Here is an 18,778-nt window from a genome sequence, read left to right as displayed (position 1 = left end):
TTATGCAGTACTTTCAATTTACCTCATTACCAAAGTCTCCATCTTTGTAAACCAGCTCATAATTTGATATTGTTTCAGAGCGAGGGGGAGTCCAGGAAAGTAATATGCTTTTTTCAGATTCTGGTTCTGCTTTGAAGTTTAGTGGCTGACTTGGAACTAAAGGAGAAAAAAAACACATGTAAATTGTATTTACATTTACATTCCTATGAGATCCTATTCAATCTGATTCAAACACATTCAGAAATCAGCACATATTTACATTGGTTTTATCGAAGCTATGTAAGGTTACTATACTTAAACAGTCTAGCACGTTGAGTGGCATATCTTGCATGGCATTACGCCTGAAGGCAAATATCAAGGATCAATATGTGATCAGTATGTGAATACTTTCCACCTGGGATGCTATTCTGTACCCCAGTGTTGGTACCATGAGTGACCATCTCTTTCATGCATGACCAAGCAAAGGCCTGTTCTATAAAGAAAAGTAAGCACTTACGTTTCTTTATAGAATACTAGTGCAAATGGCCGAAAGTGAGTGTACACAAAGGCACAATCATTTACACCAGCAGTATAGCTGGTGTAAATGCCCTGTACCTATATTTTAGCAGGAATACACATAAATGATAGAATTCTATAAATTTACACATGCACCTGTGAGCTCTGCCCAGTGCACATCCACTGGCAAAGAGCATAATGCTATTTACTTCTCTGCTAGGCTGTATTCTATACGAGATCAGTTATGCGAATAAATGACTAGAATACCGGCATTGAAGCAGTAGATCTAAAAAAAAAAAACCAAAACTCCAAGATCTGCAAAATGTACAAAATGTTCAATTTATTCACCACTAAAATAATAAATACATAAATAATTAAAATCCCGACACAGCCATGTTGTGTCTTCTCAAGGGACTGCGTCAATAGCTTGAAACAGAACTGTCAATAAACATACAAAAACATATTACTATAAATGATAAAAAGAAAATATATTATGAAAAATTAGAATATAAATGAATATTAGAATGTATATATCATTTGATTTTATTATTTATAGTAATATGTTTTTGTGTGCTTATTGACACACCCAGATCACACCCTTCCTATCTCAGACAGCTTGAAAATCCTCGGCGTTACAATGGACCGTAACTTAAACCTAGAGAGCCAAATGGCATCCACAACAAATAAAATCTTCCACTCAATGTGGAAACTCAAACGCGTGAAGCAATTCTTCCCGAGGGAAATATTTCGCAACCTGATACAATCAATGGTACTAAGCCACTTAGATTACCGCAATGGAATTTATGCGGCATGTAAAGAACAAACCTTAAAGAAACTTCAGACCGCTCAAAACACGGCAGCTAGGCTTATATTTGGTAAAACGCGATTTGAAAGCACAAAACCCCTCCGCGAAAAACTACACTGGCTCCCAATAAAAGAACACATCACCTTCAAAATCTGCACCCTGGTTCACAAAATCATCTACGGAGAAGCCCCGAGTTACATGACAGACATCCGAATCAACACAATCTTATCTAAATCTGCACTACCCAAGCTGCAAAGGACTTAAATACAAAATAACTTACATATCTAGTTTTTCCTACATAAGCAAACAACTGTGGAATGCATTACCAAAAGCCTTAAAACGACGTATGACCACCTAAACTTCCGGAAATCACTAAAAACCAACCTGTTTAAAAAGGCATACCCTACCAATCCAACTTAAATGCCTAATCTCTGCAACACAACCAAACTAAAGCACATAAAGGACATAACACAACTCTTCCGTTCTCCGATTCCCTAATGTGGCTGTGCCACATGAACTTGATCTTACCACAACATCACCCTGTATTTGTTCACACCGGAGCCTGCAAAGTCCTCTCTGGTACTATGTAAGCCACATTGAGCCTACAAATAGGTGGGAAAATGTGGGATACAAATGTAACAAATAAATAAAATAAATAAATTTGCACATACAGTTTTTGGCGACCTTTATAGAATTAAGGGGATAAGGGGTAATTCTATAAATGGGTTGTGCAGTGAGAGCATATTCTAGAACTGTATCTGGGTGCCCAGATTCCATTATAAAATGCTTGCGTAACTTTTTTTTTGTTACATTTGTACCCTGTGCTTTCCCACTCATGGCAGGCTCAATGCAGCTTACATGGGGCAATGGAGGGTTAAGTGACTTGTTACAAAAAAAGTGGGAGAGCGACCAAGGATGCCAGAAACTGGAGGATGTTGAATGATAAACAATTTTATTGATAAATTTGAAGACTCGACACGCCATGTTTCGGCCGTCAGGCCTGCATCAGGAGTACAAAAAAAGTGGGAGAGCGACCAAGGATGCCAGAAACTGGAGGATGTTGAATGATAAACAATTTTATTGATAAATTTGAAGACTCGACACGCCGTGTTTCGGCCGTCAGGCCTGCATCAGGGTTAAGTGACTTGCCCAGAGTCACAAGGAGCTGCCTGTAGTGCCTGAAGTGGGAATTGAACTCAGTTCCTCAGTTCCCCAGGACCAAAGTCCACCACCCTAATCACTAGGCCACTCCTCCCCTCATCAGCGTGCCTCAACTTTATGTGCCTGTAGTTACATCAACCATAGACCTGGCATAACAGTGGTGCCAAAATGTGGCAAGAGCATGCAAAATTTATAATATTCTATAAGTTATGTGTGTAAGTGGCAGCTTCACCCATGCTCTACTCATCTGAACACTCCTTTGTATTTACATGTGCACTTACAGGATAGCGTACAGTCGTTTTGCTACCTCTTACACACATAAATGTCACCCTTGATCTGGTGACTGTTCATTTCTTCCCCAATTCTATAAAAGTTGCTAAAAACTGCACATGCAAATGTGGGCATGTTCTCAATTTGTACATGCAACTTAATTAAATAAGGAGCTAATTAGTGCCGATAATTGCCTTAACCACATATTGGCGCTTATTAGATATAACTGAAATATACATGCTTAAATTTAGGGATCCAAGCCTAATTTATAAGCAAGTTCAAAAGGGGGCACGGAAATGGGAGGGTCATGGGTGTAACAGGGGTGTAACTAACATTTAGGCTCGTAGTTATAGAATAAGGGGGGATATGCACCTAATACAGGCACGCTCACTTACACCACGTTTCAGTTGGTGCAAATGGCCACGCTTAAAGTTAGGCATGATTCCTGGGTATAAGCGCCCTTCTATAAACTGTACCTAGCAGTCCAACTGCAGCTGAAGGGAGTAGGACTACAATGCCATGAAAAATGGCACTCACCAACCCAGTGGCATTCCTAGGGGGGGCGGTGGGTGCGGTCTGCCACGGGTGCACACCGCTGGGGTGGGTGCCGCACGTGCCTGTCCTCCCTTCGTTCCATGCTTCCTCTGCCCCAGAACAGGTGTTCCGGGGCAGAGGGAGTATGGAACGAAGAAAGGACAGGCGCACACGGCACCCCCCCAGCGGTGTGCACCCGGGGGGGTTCTTTCACGGGGGGGGGGGGTGTTCTTTCACCAGGGGGGGTGCGCTGCATCCGGGGGGGGCGCTACACCCAGGGGTGGGGAGCATCGGCGAGCTGCCCCGGGTGTCAGCCCCCCTAGGAACGCCACTGCACCAACCTTAATAACATTAAGAGGTCAAAGTATTGAGGTACATTAAGGCTAATGCAGCTTAAATGGAAAATAAACAGCATTCATGTGTGTTTAGCATACATTAATGCTATGTAGCCTAAATACACTGGTGCGTTAGTTCATGTTAATGATGGCTAATGCTATAAAAATATTAATGACCTGTGTCAAAAGAAGTGCATGTAAAACAGTTCATTAATCCTAAAATAAGGTCAAGACAAAATACATTAGACAACATGGTTTGCGTTAACATCAAGCTTACATTAAGAACTTTACTACACTTCAATAGACTGTATGAGCCAGGCCAGCACTATTCTGCATGGATTTCTTCATATCCACTTCAATCCTGCTAAGCTGCCTATGGAGTAGGAATGGGAGGTCCTGGCAAAGAGGCAGGAAAGGGGACATGAGGGGGGAATAAGGGTTGTTTCAGATAGCCTAGAGAATCCTTCTTTTCAAGTTCTAAGATAATGAAGGGACTGGCCAGAGAGGCCTTCTCTTTTAGTCCTAGAAGGGCTATGGAGGGCAAGGACATCACAGTTCACATCACTGCAATGCAGGTAGGTATAATGACAAGTTTATACAGTGTTGTATAGTAACTAAGTAAATGTAATTAGTAATTGTACGTAAGTAAAAGTTTTGCCACTTTTATTTATAAAGAAATACAGGATAACATTTGTTAGTTTTACAGAAGTAATAATATCACCAAATTTTACTACTGTTACTCAATTACATCTGATGTCTGCAGTAAAAAGTAAAAGTGGAAGTGAGATGTAAATGGTGGTTCCTCTGTAAACCAAATAAACATCAAAATTTAGAACAGGATTTTGCTATTGCAAACCTTGTCACACAAAGAATGGATCATCTCATCTTAAATTTTCCTGTTCAGTGAATACAGCCTATGAGGATATTGGGGTTGCCTCTGTTTATTGAACTGGTTACTGGTCTCTAGCCAAACAGAACAGTGATGATTTGGGTCACTTTGAAGTGGAGATGAAGCTGAAGCTGGTTGCAATTCCTGGTGAACAGACACGTCTCTACAGATTACTGGTCATCCCATGGAAAATTTTACATTGGGGTGACTGTCCACTGGATTGACAGAGTCTTTAGAGAGGAAATCTGCTTGTCTGACCTTAAGACTGAAGGGTTACCACACATTTGACATTCTTGCATCAGTTCTTGAAGATATTCAAACAGATTTTGCCATCAGATTAAACATTGTTAGAACAACAGACAATGATTCCAACTTTGTAAAAGCCTTTTCTGTAATTGAACAGCATAGTGATGACAACAAAGATGAAGATGTATTTTATGTATGTATATTGTACCTCGGCCTGGGTAAGGGTGGGTTGTAAATAATAAAGCTAAAGCTAAGATGCAAGTGATGAGTTATACAGCACTACTAATTGCAGGTGATAATGACAATGATGATGCTAAAGTAATCTTTGCTATACTGAAAGTGTTGCAGAGATTCCATTGATCAACGCTTGCAAACCCTGTCAGAAGACATCGGTAGTTTTTCAGTCTGGTCTGATTTGAAGGAACATTTTAACAGAGTGAACAATCCACTTCTTGCCAATGCAGTTGTTGAACACCTTTTCAGCTGTGCTACCGTAGTTTAATAATGACTCACAAGCACACTCACGTGAGTGACAGTCATTTACAAAATTTAGTTTTACTAAAGAAAAAAGTGGATTGGAATTATAGAGCAATAGAGTTGTTGGGATATTAAACATTAATAATATGTATTTGCATTCATTGTAGGTGTAGTACTTTTACTTTTTACTCAAAAAGTATTATATTAGGCAATACATTTTTTACTTTCACCTAAGTAAAACTTTAATGTGCTGTTCACTATACTCTTTACTTAAATATTAAAAATTACATTTATTTTTACTTAAGTACTTTGATCTAGTACTTTGAACAACACTGATTTTATACAACCTTGGGCACCAAGGTTTAACACAACTTACTTTAACTCTGTTATTAATTAATTTACATTTATTCACATGAGATATAACTAATATTTGTATTACAGTAGATTCCGATTAATTGAGATATATCAGGACTTCAGTATTTTATCCCAATTAAGTGGTTGATAAAAGTAAAAAGTTTTCATTTATTCTAAAACACAAAATCTGAACAAAAGAAAAACAAAGTTTCAAAGCACTGATAACTATATAGTGAAAACAGCACAGTAAAAGTAAAAATTTTTCATTTATTCGGTAATATTATGAATTTAATCTACCCTCTGTTTGCTTATGAATTCAAATTCTATTAAACCAATCACAAACCAAAATGTTACACCAAAATGGAGTGAATTAGCACCGGGTATCTGAAGTGACTGACCTCTCAATGAAAAATCTGTATGTAACATTTTGGTTTGCGATTGGTTTAATAGAATTTATTCTGTAATACAAAAAAGTTGTACATTGAAAACAGTAAAGTATTACTGTTGGAAATATCGACTGAACGTACCTTAACAAGCTCTCTTAATTGACTGCAGCTGAACAAAATCGGCAATGGTCTCTACAGCAGTTACAGGACTGCCTTCATTGCCTTCCTGCATGAAAAAAGTTTTAATCTGAAATAAATCTCCTGGCATCCTGGTTTGTCACTTGTTCACGCTCAGTTGTGTCTTCCTCTTCAGTTTCCTGATGTTCTGATGTCTGGCTGAAATGTGCTCAACGATTTCATCCTCACAATCTTCTTTTTCATTGTAACATTGAAGATTATTGTCAATGAATGAAACTCTTCATAGTTTTCAACATGGTGTGCTTCAATAACATCATTTTCATTTTCAATAACATTTTCAGTCATAGTAGCACATATACGCAAATGCAACTGCTCATTTATACTTAATGGGAAAGTAATGCATTAACGACGTTCTGTGGACGCTACTGGCTCAATACGGCTCAATGTCCTAAACAAGCAAAACGTTCCCCCCTTATAAGTGTCCTTTGCTTTCTCCCAGTTTGGACCAAATAAACAGCGTCAATTACCTGGTGTCTCGATTATCCAGAATCTATTGTACATTAATTTGCGTTAACTCTGCATTAACTAACATGGCTATCCACCAATTTTCAGCATGAGTTTGGTGGCCCTGTTTGGCCGTGTGAATACCTGGCCTATTTTTGACCAGTTCAAACTTAACCGGCAAGCGCTGTGTAAGGTGAATCTCTACCCATTCTCCACCATTTTACATTAGCTGTTAATGTGAAAATTACTACATGTTAAACGTGAAAACATGTTAATTGTTGTGTTAAAATTTAACACAACAAAGTAAATATGTCACTAAGGGGCCCTTTTACTAAGCTGTGCTGAGGCGTCCTGTGGAAGTGTGCCCATCAGGGTGTGCTAATCCCATGCTCAAAAAATCATTTTTATTTTCAGCTCAGGAGGTGTGACTATGGGCAGAGAGTAGGCATATCCTGCATTAATTGGGTAGCATGGGTACATTGCCGCTTGCTGTCTGATTACTGCAAGGTTAGTGCGGGAATACTCAGCGCTTACAAAATAGATTTCAGTAATGGCTCCTGCAGTAATATCCACACACTAATAGGGAAATTAGAGCCATGACCATTAAAGAAAAATATAGAAATGTGGCCATTTTACCACCATGCTAGAAGTGGCCGCAGCGTGCAGGAAACACACACGCTAACAATAGCGCCAGCAACTTTTTAGTGTGGCTTAGTAAAAACGCTCTTTAATTTGCTGTTCTTTTGCTTGGAATTTTATGCTTGCAAAGCTGTTCACTAAAATTATACAATATTACTAATCATCTTAAGAACTATGCAAATGAGTTCACAAACAAATAGCAAAATTATGCTTTGAAATTGTGCAAATTGATGCTTTTCATGATTTTCCATAAGTCAGGGCACAACCAAGATCCCAAAAGAGACTTGAACTGAGGTAAGCTCCAGACTTCATGAGTCCTTTCAGACCAGCTAGTGATCTGAAGATCACACCCTTAGATATCACAGACTGATGAGTGCTCAGTTAAAAAAAAAAAAAAATATATATATATATATAATAAAACATTGTTGAAAAGCAGGAATATGTTCACATCAACCTGAAGGCATCCAGCTTGCTTGCTATTGAGCCTCTTTTATGCTGGGGTCAACTTTCTCTGTTCCAGGCTGATACACTGCCTGACACCAATATTAGTCCAGGCTTGTATTTATTTATTTAATTTATTTATTTACAGCATTTCAATCCCACATTTTCCAATTAGTATTGTTTCATTGTGATTTACATGAAACTAAGAAATAAAGTAATATAGGGAATCTGAATTGCATAGAATCGAAGTGGCTAGAAGACGGATAGGGGGAGAAGTGAGGCAGGAGGAAATATGAAGGACAGCACAGTGGGAAGGTAGATGTATTAGTGGAAGCTAATGCAAGGTTGTGACCAGGCAGGGGATGCAGGGGACGTTGCTGAGTAAGAGTGATGACTATTAACAGCTGATTCACAGTGGAGCTTCGTGGAAGGATTTTTTTTGAAGAAGAAGTGGGCCTTGAGTTGTTTACGAAAGATCAGGTAATTATCTAGGCTTCTCAATGCTTTAGGGAGTGCATTCCACCTCTTAGTGCATACGTAGGTGAAGCCTGATGAATAAACTATCTTGTATTGCACACCCTGGCAGCTGGGGAAGTGGAGTGTGAGATAGCTTTGTGCTTCCATGTTTATGCTGTATAGTGGTAGGTTTATTAGGTTCGACATATATTCTGGAGCCAGACAAAAGATGATTCTTCTAGTGTACAGGCCTTGAAAGTTATCTTTGCCTGCACAAGGAGCCAATGCAAGGCTTGCAGCAGTGGGCTGGATCTTTCAAAGTGCAATTTTCCAAAGATCAGTTGCATGGTGGTGTTTTGTGCCATTTGAAGTTTTTTTTAATGTTTAAATCGTTTTTATTGATGACAGAAAGAGAACAAATACAATGCAAGTAGCATTTATACAAATATCATCAGATGGGTTTCCAAGAATCCCTCTACTAACATCTTGTTCTACCTTCTCCTAACCAATCCCTTTCCTACTTCCTACCCACTACCCTCCTCCCCACTCCCTCCCTTCTTCCAAGTTACAATCAGCAAGGCCTGGAGGACTGGGCTTACCGGTTCAGGATATGGCTCCACGCCACAGGTGTCAGGGTGGCCCAAAACTGCTCCCAAACTCGCTGGAATCGAACACCTCTTTCTGAAGTTATGGTTTTTATACCCAAACGCTCCATTGTCAACAATGTTATCATCTGAGCTTGCCAAGCGATGGAGACACCACTGTCGAGTCTAACCAGCAAATGAGAATTACCTTCTTCCCCATCAGGACAGCTCATTTCAGGAAACCAGTCAGGCCTGGAGCTCGTGGCTTTGCTATTTGGAATTTGTCCAATAACAATAATGGTGTTGGGGCGACCCTGCGTGACCGCATAGTTGATACCTGGGCAAACACCTGGAACCAGAAATCAGCAACTACAGGGCAATGCCAAAACATATGCCCCAGCGTCGCCCGGGATCTTCTACATTTAGCACAATTATCTGAGGTCCTGAGTGCCGCCCTGTAAGCCCATGTAGGCGCTCTATATAAACGTAATATAAACTTGAATTGTAATTCCCATAGTTGTACATCTTGTGCCCATGACTGGGTATCCAATAGGCAGGCCTTTAGCTGTGTCCCGGACACTAACACCTCCAAATCTGCAGACCAACTGGACGCAAAGAGATCATAGTTAAGATCCTCTCTGGTCTCTCTCAGGAATCTATGATGAAATTTCAAGGGTACATACAGTAAGTTTGAGCTTCCAGTGTTAGGTCCTCTTGAAGAGTCTCCTGCACATCTTCACTGAGATTTTCCCAACCCAAGCTCTGCACATAATGATGTAGCTGCATGTACGCAAAGATATCTGTATGTGGCAAACCATACTTTCCTCTTAAATCTGCAAACTTGTGCAGTTGTCTGTCCTCCATTAGCACATGATACAAGTAGCTCAGTCCTTTAGTACGCCAACGTGCAAACACTACCGAGTCAGTGCCCGGTGGGAAATCCGGGTCGTGGTGCAGGGCCAAGTAAGGCGTACTTGCTGCAGAGAAATTGTGACGCTTACAAAGCCACCTCCAAGCTGCTCTCACTGTCCTGTGGAACTGGAAGGTTTTCAGCCTCCTAGGGCTACGTTTTGGAATTGTGTGAATCTGCCAGCTAAAATGGTTAGGTCCCAGACTTGCAAGTTCTAATGTTGTTGCTGAAAAATCACTTGTTCCTCTGTACCAGTCATTAATATGTCTCGTAGCGTAAGCAACCGACAGATAACGTACATTCAGCAAGCCCAGGCCTCCATATGATCTCAGCTTCTGAAGGACAGCAATTGACACCCTGGGCCGCCTCCCCCTCCACTAAAGAACTGCATTGCTCTGGTGAGTGCTCACTTATCTCTAGCTCTCAAAAACAAAGGGAGCATCTGAAAAAGATAAATCCATCTTGGAGCGAGCATCATATTAAATAGATTTATTCTGCCAAGAAATGAGAGGGGGTACGCCGCCTAGAGCCGCAACAGTCCAATCGTCTCCTGCAACAGCAGGGCCACATTACAAGCGTACAGATGTTTTAGGTTCTTAGATATCAAAACGCCCAAGTACTTAATGGGTCCCCCCATCTAAGACACCCGAAATCTCCCGCCCCAGTCGCACTCTCCCCCCTCCTCCACCGGGAGCACCTGTGACTTCCTCATGTTCAATGTAAACCCAGACATCTGCCTGTATACTTGAAGTATCTTTATTAGAGATTCAAGAGATGACTGTGGTGCCATCAGGGTTAATAACAAGTCATCTGCATAAGCTAATACTTTTAAGTTCGCCCTCCCAACAGTCACACCAGCCACTTCACTTGAGCTACGCAGCATAAGTATGAAGAGAAGCAGGGACAACAGGCACCCCTGCCAGGTCCCCTTTTCTATTGAAAAGTGTGCCGAGCTTACCCCATTGACCAGTACCAGCCCCCAATTCCCACATGGCACAGCGTGCAAAATAAGAAGGGCCATTTCACATGGTCAAAAGCTCTCTCTGCGTCTAAGCTGGTTACAATCACAGCTGTACCATAGTTCACGCTATGCGACATGGCTAATAGTAATTTCCTCACATTGAGCACTGAATGTCGCCCTTTCACAAATCCTACTTGGTCCTCCGCTATAACCATTGGCAGGGTCTCTGATAATAACTTCACATCTACATTTACCAAGGAGATGGGCCTGTATGCTGCCGGCTGAGTAGGATAGCGTCCTGGCTTTAGGATCAAGGTTATTAGTTCCATGTTCATGTCCATTGGAAAGTGCATGAAAGTGTTATCCAGCATTCTGATTAGCAAACACTAATTGGATAATGCAGACAACGAAAAGCCCTTAACACTTCCTAAATAGATGGTAAGTGCTCCTGCATTAACCCCTCTGTTTACTAAGCCGTGTTAGCATCTCCCGACACAACCCATTCAGAGCCCGCTAGAACAGCTTAGTAAACGGGTGGTGGTGGGGGGGGGGGGGGGGGGTAATTCTAGCACACTAACAAAAAGATTACTGAGGACCCGCAAAAAATATATGTATTAAAAAGCCCTAAATATTGCCACATTAAATCTGAGCTTAGTGTGTAAGAAACTCCTGATTAAAACACTCTGAGCCCAGATTTTAACACTGTTTAGTAAAAAGGCTCCAAAATTCACAAGGAAGAGAATTAGGGACCTGTTTACAAAGGCGAGCTAGCGTTTTTAGGAATATTATGGGCATCTACATGATTAGCGCGTGCTAATTTTTACCATTCGCTAAAAACGCTACCGCTCCTTTGTAAACAGAGCCCTAAGGGTAATAAAAGCAATAGAATTATAAAGTTAAATCAATCAATAAAATTATTCAGTCCTCATACAGTTAACCACATGGCAGGCTAAACTGAGCCTCCAGGTTTTGTGAAAAACAGATGGTCAAACATACGCCTGGCTTAAAAAATAAGGTCTTCAGTTTTTTCTCACATGGCAATTAATCAAGCAGGTTCATCAGTTCCAATGGTAGCTCATTCCATAACCTGGCAGCTATAACCAAGAACACATAACATCAGGAACAATCTCAGTGAACCACCTGATCATAAAACACAATCAAAAGATATCAATTAATTGTGAGGCCCATGAGGGGCATAAGGTTTTAGTGTGATAAATACAGAGAGGCCATATGATGGCATGACTTAAACACCAACATCAGCACTCTAAAAACTGAATCTGAAATGTGGCAATAATCAATGCAGTTCTTTAAAAATACCTCTCACCTTCAACCCACCCACATAGCATACAGCCGTGTGATGAACTGGTAGTACAACATAATTTTTGAAAGTCCCAGAAGACTGTAATCTAGCCTGGAAGTAACCAGTATTTGGACCTCCTAGAGTCAAAAAGGCCAAAATTTGCCAAATCTGTCATAAATAATGAAATTAAGAAAGCACAGCAGAGATGCTCAAAGGAAGGTAGACTTATGTCAAGAAGAATTATGTAAATATTTATTCAAACATACTGTTCCAACAAACCAGCACAACCATCTTAATCATGGCACTTATGCAAGACTGCCTAGATAAGCTGGAATTCAACTGAGCCACTAATAACCTATTTCAGCAGAAGTTTTACTTCTTTGATTTGATCACAGGGGATTGGTGGCTAATCCAAACAGCTTCTGTTCTAGTAGTATTCAGCTAAAGTTATTGTTCCTATACCAACTTGAAAGCTCCCGCAGACAAAATATTAAATGACCAACATTCTTCCTCCATTTCCTGCACAACAGTGAATGTACTCTGTATATCATCAGTATAAACCCCCTTCCCCACCAGCAAATGATCCACCAGGGCTGTAGCAGTGTGAGCGAGGGAGAGTATGAAGCTGGTTAAAGGTGAAGCAAATTCATTTATTAAGGTGCAGGGGAAAGGGGTGACCTATTCCTTTCCCAGGTAGGAAAAAATAAAACACAAAAGCCAGTCCTTGGAATCAAGAAATGTCTCCCGTGTCTTGCTGTTGCTACAGGCCGCAGTGTGCACTAGACTGTCTCTCAAAAGGCAGCACAAACAGCTCAAGGGAAAACTCTGTCCTCCAAAGTGCAGCAGAACCAGGCCCAATTAGGTCCTGATTTCCAGAGTTAAAATCTCTACCATACCAAAGGCGGTGGAGGTGGTCCACACTGGGTGTAGGCAGCAAGGGGGTACATGGAGCAGTTGTGTGGCTGTCGGCTCTGCCAGTTTCCTGCCCCCGCTGATGTTACTTCCTGTTCCGGGGCAGGGAACTGGTGGAACCGACAGCTGTACAACTGCTCCGAGCAATCCCAGCTGGTGAGGATGATGTGCTTCGAGAGGAAGGGTAATGCGTTGGGAGGGGGCACGATGTGTGTGTGTGTGGGGGGGGGGGGGGGGTGTAGTGGCAGCTAACCTAGGTATGCCACTGGTTAAAATTTCTACAGGATTCCAAGATAAACTTGGCCTACCTGAGTGGAGCTTTGGCTGCTTTCATGTATGTGGCAAAGGCATATGCTGGAGGGCTTATTTTCTCTTCTCTGGGCCTCCCTGAAGCTCTGCTGAGAGGTTTTATCTTCCCTGGGCCCCACCCTCCCTGCTCTGCCTTTGCAGAATCATATCCTCCCTGGTCTGTAGTGTGTCTTTTAAGGTGGCATTGTGGATATGAAGGAGTACCATTAAAGTGGCAATTGCCAGCTCCAGTAACAGAATGAGCCAACCTCCATATGTTGCAGTCTATGCAAAAGAAATTAAGAAAACCATTTCAGCATCATCCCACCCTATCCCAGCTGCCTTAAAGTCAAACTATGAGAGGAATATGTTCAACTATATCAGAAGTGACTGAGGGATCGAGTAAGAGATCAAGATCCTTGTCCTCTTATTTAACTCCACATAGAAGTCATCGAATAAATATAGTAATAAACTTTCTAAGCTTTGGAATTCTATAAGTCCTGATTTGAATTTCTCCAAAAAGAACTGTTCAAAAACTTTATCAATTATAAGGTCATCACTTTTTCTAAAAATTTCCCCACAAATGACAAACACATGAATGGCCAATAATGTGTCACCTCCTAAGGGGCCAATAAGGTTTCTTATGCAACTGACAAGCAGTCACTGTTTTCAAAACCATTGGAAAACTCAGTACTATGAAGATCCATTTGCTTTGCCAACCGACCTGTCCAAAATCTCTTAGAAGCATAGAAAATAGAAGTAGACAAAGACCATATTTCCTATCCAGTTTGCCTATCCATGCCATCTACAATTCCTTCCTCCCCCTTACAGATCCTGTGTACTTGTCCCACACTTTCTTGAATTCAGATACAGTCTTCATCTCCACCACGTCCACCTTTTTTGAAGAATTTCCTGAAGTCACTCCTCAATCTATCACCTTTTACCTTCAGCCTATGCTCCCTCATTCTACCTTTCTTCCACTAAGCGGAGTGGAGGAGGAGCCTGTTGGTTAATACAGCAGACTCTGATCCTGGGTATCTGGGTTGGATTCCCACTGCAGCTCCTTGTGACTCTGGGCAAGTCACTTAACCCTCCATTGCCCCGGGTATAAATAAGTACCTGTATATAATATGTAAACTGCTTTGAATGTAGTTGCAAAAACCACAGAAAAGTGGTAATTTAAGTAACACCCCCTCCCCCTTTATGTCAAAGACCAGAGACTTACATTAGTGTCTTCTTTTTCCTGCTGGACATTCCTTTTGCTATGCATCAAAATATCCTTCTGGATTTTGCTATCATCTTTTCTACCTGTTAGGCCACCTGAAGACCATCACATATTGTCACAGGCTCGATTTCTCTTACCAGGATTTCCTGAGTTTTCCTGCTAGTCAAGTCCATAAAAGAGCATCTCATTGACATAAGATTATTTTCCAAATAACAAAGTTCTTTATTGTTGACAACAGGAGTCTCCTTCTGGGGATTTCATGTACAGTACCATTTAAGAACATTCCATTTCTCAGGAAATTTTGGGGGCTTTTGATCTAGTCATCATTTCAAACTTCAAGCACAGCCCTATATAGGCTTATTCCCTCTGTAATACTCCAGTTAGAGTCCTCATATATCTGCCTGTTCGGTCACTTCCCTTTAAATATCACTGCCAGCATTACTTCCAATAGCATAACATAAAAGCCTCACCCAAGGAGCCTCTCGGCATTCAGGCTTCTACCTAATGGATTCTACTTTAAAGCCCAGCATCCGGTTCTAGATACTTCTATGCAACCCACACTGCTTTGGCTCCTTTCACTTGCCACTGTCTTTCCAGGGTTGGAGAAGACAGAAGGGGAATGGTCTCACCCTTATTCTAGCTGGCAAAAGAACTCTCCCACATGACCATTTCCCAGAGCTGAGGAAAAACACTTACTTTTACTCACAGTTCCTGAAAAGAAAACCCTCAGCTCTCCATGACTTCTAACACAAAATCCATATTCTCCTCAGATGTTATTGTTCAGGGGCAAAACAAAATATGGCCATAGCTACAGAGATAGAACAAGTCCTTATTTCACCTGGGAGCAACTCTCTCTCTCTCTCTCTCTCTCTCTCTCTCTCTCTCTCTGCCAGGGGCGTAGCCAGACAACAGATTTTGGGTGGGCCTAGGCCAGAAGTGGGTGGGCACCAAGTGTTCTCCACCACACCAAAAAAATATCTCAGCTGGTGGAAAAATGCTTCTCTCCACCTTGTCAGTCTGCAGCAGACATGTGCTGAAAACTGAGCACGTGTAGGTGCCAGTATCGTGGAGAGCAGCATTTTCGTTACCATCAGGGGGGAAGTCTTCAGCTGTCAGAGATTGGGATCCCCACCAGCTACCGCTAAACATATACTACTGTTGGGTGGGCCTGAGCCCTATGTGGGTGGGCCCTGGCCCACCCAGGCCCACCTGTGGCTACGCCACTGCTCTCTGCTCCTCTACAAACTGCCATTTTTAGTTGCCCTCCTCCTCTCATCCAGTGGCTTCTGAGTCCCACCCTTTCTTTCTCTCAGGAGCACACTCTACTCCTATCCTAGGGAAATACGACTTGATATACTACCTTTCTGTGGTTTTTGCAAACTACATTCAAAGCAGTTTACATAGTATATACAGGTACTTGCTTGTACCTAGTGAAATGGAGGGTTAGGTGACTTGCCCAGATTCACACGGAGCTACTGTGGGAATCAAACTCAGTTCTCCAGGAGTAAGGTCTGCTGCACTAACCACTAAGCTACAGCTTGGCTGCCTGCCTTCAGCATACCTCTCCCCCACAGCTCCTAGAATCTGAGCCCATAGATTTCCTTCTTGAGACTTCACCTTGAGTTTGGGCTGGATACCGGGGGATTCTGGGGACTTCTAGGGCCATTACCACACTATTCCCTCACACAGTCTCCTATGACACCACTAAAGTGTCAATATGATCACCCCAAAGTCTCATTCTTCTTTCTTGCACACAAGTACTTTATCCCTATACTGTTGTGTTTTTGTAACCAAATGCATGACACTGCATTTTTAGCATTATATCTTAGCTGCTAAATTCTGGGCCATTCTTCAAGCTATCCTAGGTCACAAATCATTTTATCCACATCATCAGGAGTGATTACCCTATTGCAGATTTTGGAATCATCTACAAAGATGCAAATATTACCAAACAGCCCTTCCACAATATCACTTACAAAAATGTTAAAAGGAACAGGCCCAAAAACCGATCCTTGTGACACACTAGTTGTAAAGTTCCTTCCTTTTCATTCCTCAACAGGACCACTGGGCAAATATTAACTTTCAACCCAGAATGCTGCAACTTAGTTAAGAACACAATAACAACTTTGGTCCACATCCTTTATCTAAAGATATTTTAACATACTTAATCATTTGTTATTAAAGAAGAATCCTCGAATGAAATTGGATTTTCTGCACAAATGAAACTAAGTATCAACTAGCAATCAGATGGTTTCAATACTACAAGCAGTGGGATACAGCAAAGAGCAGATATGCATTTTTTCCCAATTATTTATGTTCTTTAAAGCAAACCAAATTTCCATAGAAGTCTTGTATCTTTGCACTCTTCTTTAAAGATTATTTACCATCTTTCTTCTTTGCCCACAACATGGGCTATGCAGTATTTTCTTTATTATGGTAATCAGATTTCAAGAGAATTATGAAACCAATCCCCTTTTGTGGAAACATAACAGTTACATATAAAACACTGAATTTTTCTACTTTTCATACTTCATTAGACTACTTGGCTTCTTGCTCAATCCAACAAGGAACCACAGAGATAGAGATAGCTGAGAAATCAGTCTCCACAGGATGACAAAGCAGCAGTTAACAGCCAGTAAAACATGGTGCTTAATATATCTTTGATTTTCAAGGTCCTCAGACAAAATGGACCAGAGCACCCACAGCTGAAACTGGTCCTCTACACTCCAAGGTGGTCTCAAGAATTATCACTATTATGAACCCTACTCAAAAGTAACTGCATAATGTGATACCTGCTAGTGAGCCTTCTTAGGAGTAACCCCCGTACTCTGGAACCCACTTCTAGAGGGGCTATGCTACACTCAAGGACTATCTCTACTTCAGGAAGCATGTGAAGGACTGGCTCTTCTCTTAAGCCATTAATACATGTGGTGACTGATTATCCACCCATTCCACCCCAGTCTAGTTTACTGCACACTCTGGAGCTTATTTTCAAAAGAGAAAAATGTCCAAAAAGTGTCATAACGCCCAATTTGGATGTTTTTCTTCTCAAAACGTCCAAACCAGTATTTTCAAAACCTATTTTGCAGATGTTTATCTATGCAATTCATCTGCAGTGTGTCCAAATAACAAGGTGCTGGGGGCGTTTCAAAGGCGAGATTAGGGCGTGTCTAACACTTGGACGTTTTACAGCCATAATGGAACAAAACCAAAATATCCAGGAAAAAACTAAGACGTTTTGGTCTAGATCTGTTTTCAGAACAAATAAGGCACAAAGAGATGCCCTAAATGAGCAGATGACCACTGGAGGGAATCGGAGGTAAACCCCTCCAATACCCCTCAGTGCTCACTGACCCCCTTCCACCCACCAAATATGTGAATAAAAATATGACTTACCAGCCTCTATGATAGCCTCAGATGTTAAAGACAAGTCTATCAGAGCAGCATGTAGGTCCCTGGAATAGTGTAGTAGTTGGTGCAGTGTACTATGGATTGGGAGGCTCAGGTCCTTATCTCTCTACCTGTCACACTTGCAGTAGAAACTGTGACCCCTCCTAAAGTCATCAAAACCCTACTGTACCCACATATAGGTGCCCCCTTCATTCATAAGGGTTATTGTAGTGGTGTATAGTGGTGGACAATGTTTTTTGGGTGGGTTTTGGAGGGCTCAAGGGACAGGATATGGAACTAAAGGTGAGATGTACACCTGGGAGCATTTTTATGAAGTGCACAGAAGTGCCCTCTAGGGTGCCTCATTGCTCTCCTGGGATGTCTGAGGGACCAGTCTACTAAACATTCTTGCTCCTCATACATCCCAATAGCATGAATCTCTACATTTGCAGTTATTCATTTTTGTTTTCTAAAATGGACCAAAAAACAAAATATCCAAAGCAAAAAAACCTTGTTTGAAACAATATTTTTGAAAAATAGACATTTTTCTTTTTAAAAAATGACCTTCTTTCCTATTCAGATTTTGAACGTTTTCTGCAAAACATCCAAAGTCGGACGTAGATGTCATATCGAAAATGCTCCTCTCTGTCACTTAGACTAGTTCCTCGTATCTTATTCAACTGTACATGTAATTCACCTTCAGTCTGTCCTGACAATATATCTCAACTGTACTTGCCCCCTTGGCTGCCTATTAAGATGTTTCATTGTATCTATGTTATTTGGATGTTCTAATTTGTGTCTATTAAGGCGTTTCATTTGTATTGTGCATTCTGAGTATCATATGGATGTTCTTCCATGCTGCCTATTATGATATTATACTTATTCTGATGACATTTATCTTAGCTAGGCTGTATAGAGGGAGGTGTAACCAGCAGAAAAAAGGAGGTGTTGATGCCCCTGTACAAGTCGTTGGTGAGGCCCCACCTGGAGTATTGTGTTCAGTTTTGGAGGCCACATCTTGCTAAGGATGTAAAAAGACTTGAAGTAGTGCAAAGAAAAGCTACAAAAATGGTATGGT

The 18,778-nt window shown here is 41.3% G+C and overlaps 1 protein-coding gene across 12 annotated transcripts in view; it reads right to left on the bottom strand.

Moving 5' to 3' along the window:
• Positions 1-18,778, bottom strand: part of PTPRD (protein tyrosine phosphatase receptor type D) — a 1,064,164-nt gene that overhangs the window by 470,445 nt on the left and 574,941 nt on the right. For all 12 annotated transcript variants that reach the window (XM_030194293.1, XM_030194296.1, XM_030194294.1 and 9 more), the window contains one exon: positions 23-156. In XM_030194293.1, coding sequence (XP_030050153.1) covers positions 23-156 — 134 coding nt within the window. The remainder of the gene's footprint in view (positions 1-22; positions 157-18,778) is intronic.

This window comes from Microcaecilia unicolor, chromosome 2 (genome assembly GCF_901765095.1).
Source record: "Microcaecilia unicolor chromosome 2, aMicUni1.1, whole genome shotgun sequence".
Classification (NCBI taxonomy): Eukaryota; Metazoa; Chordata; class Amphibia; order Gymnophiona; family Siphonopidae; genus Microcaecilia; species Microcaecilia unicolor.
This window is presented reverse-complemented; position numbering and strand designations above follow the sequence as displayed.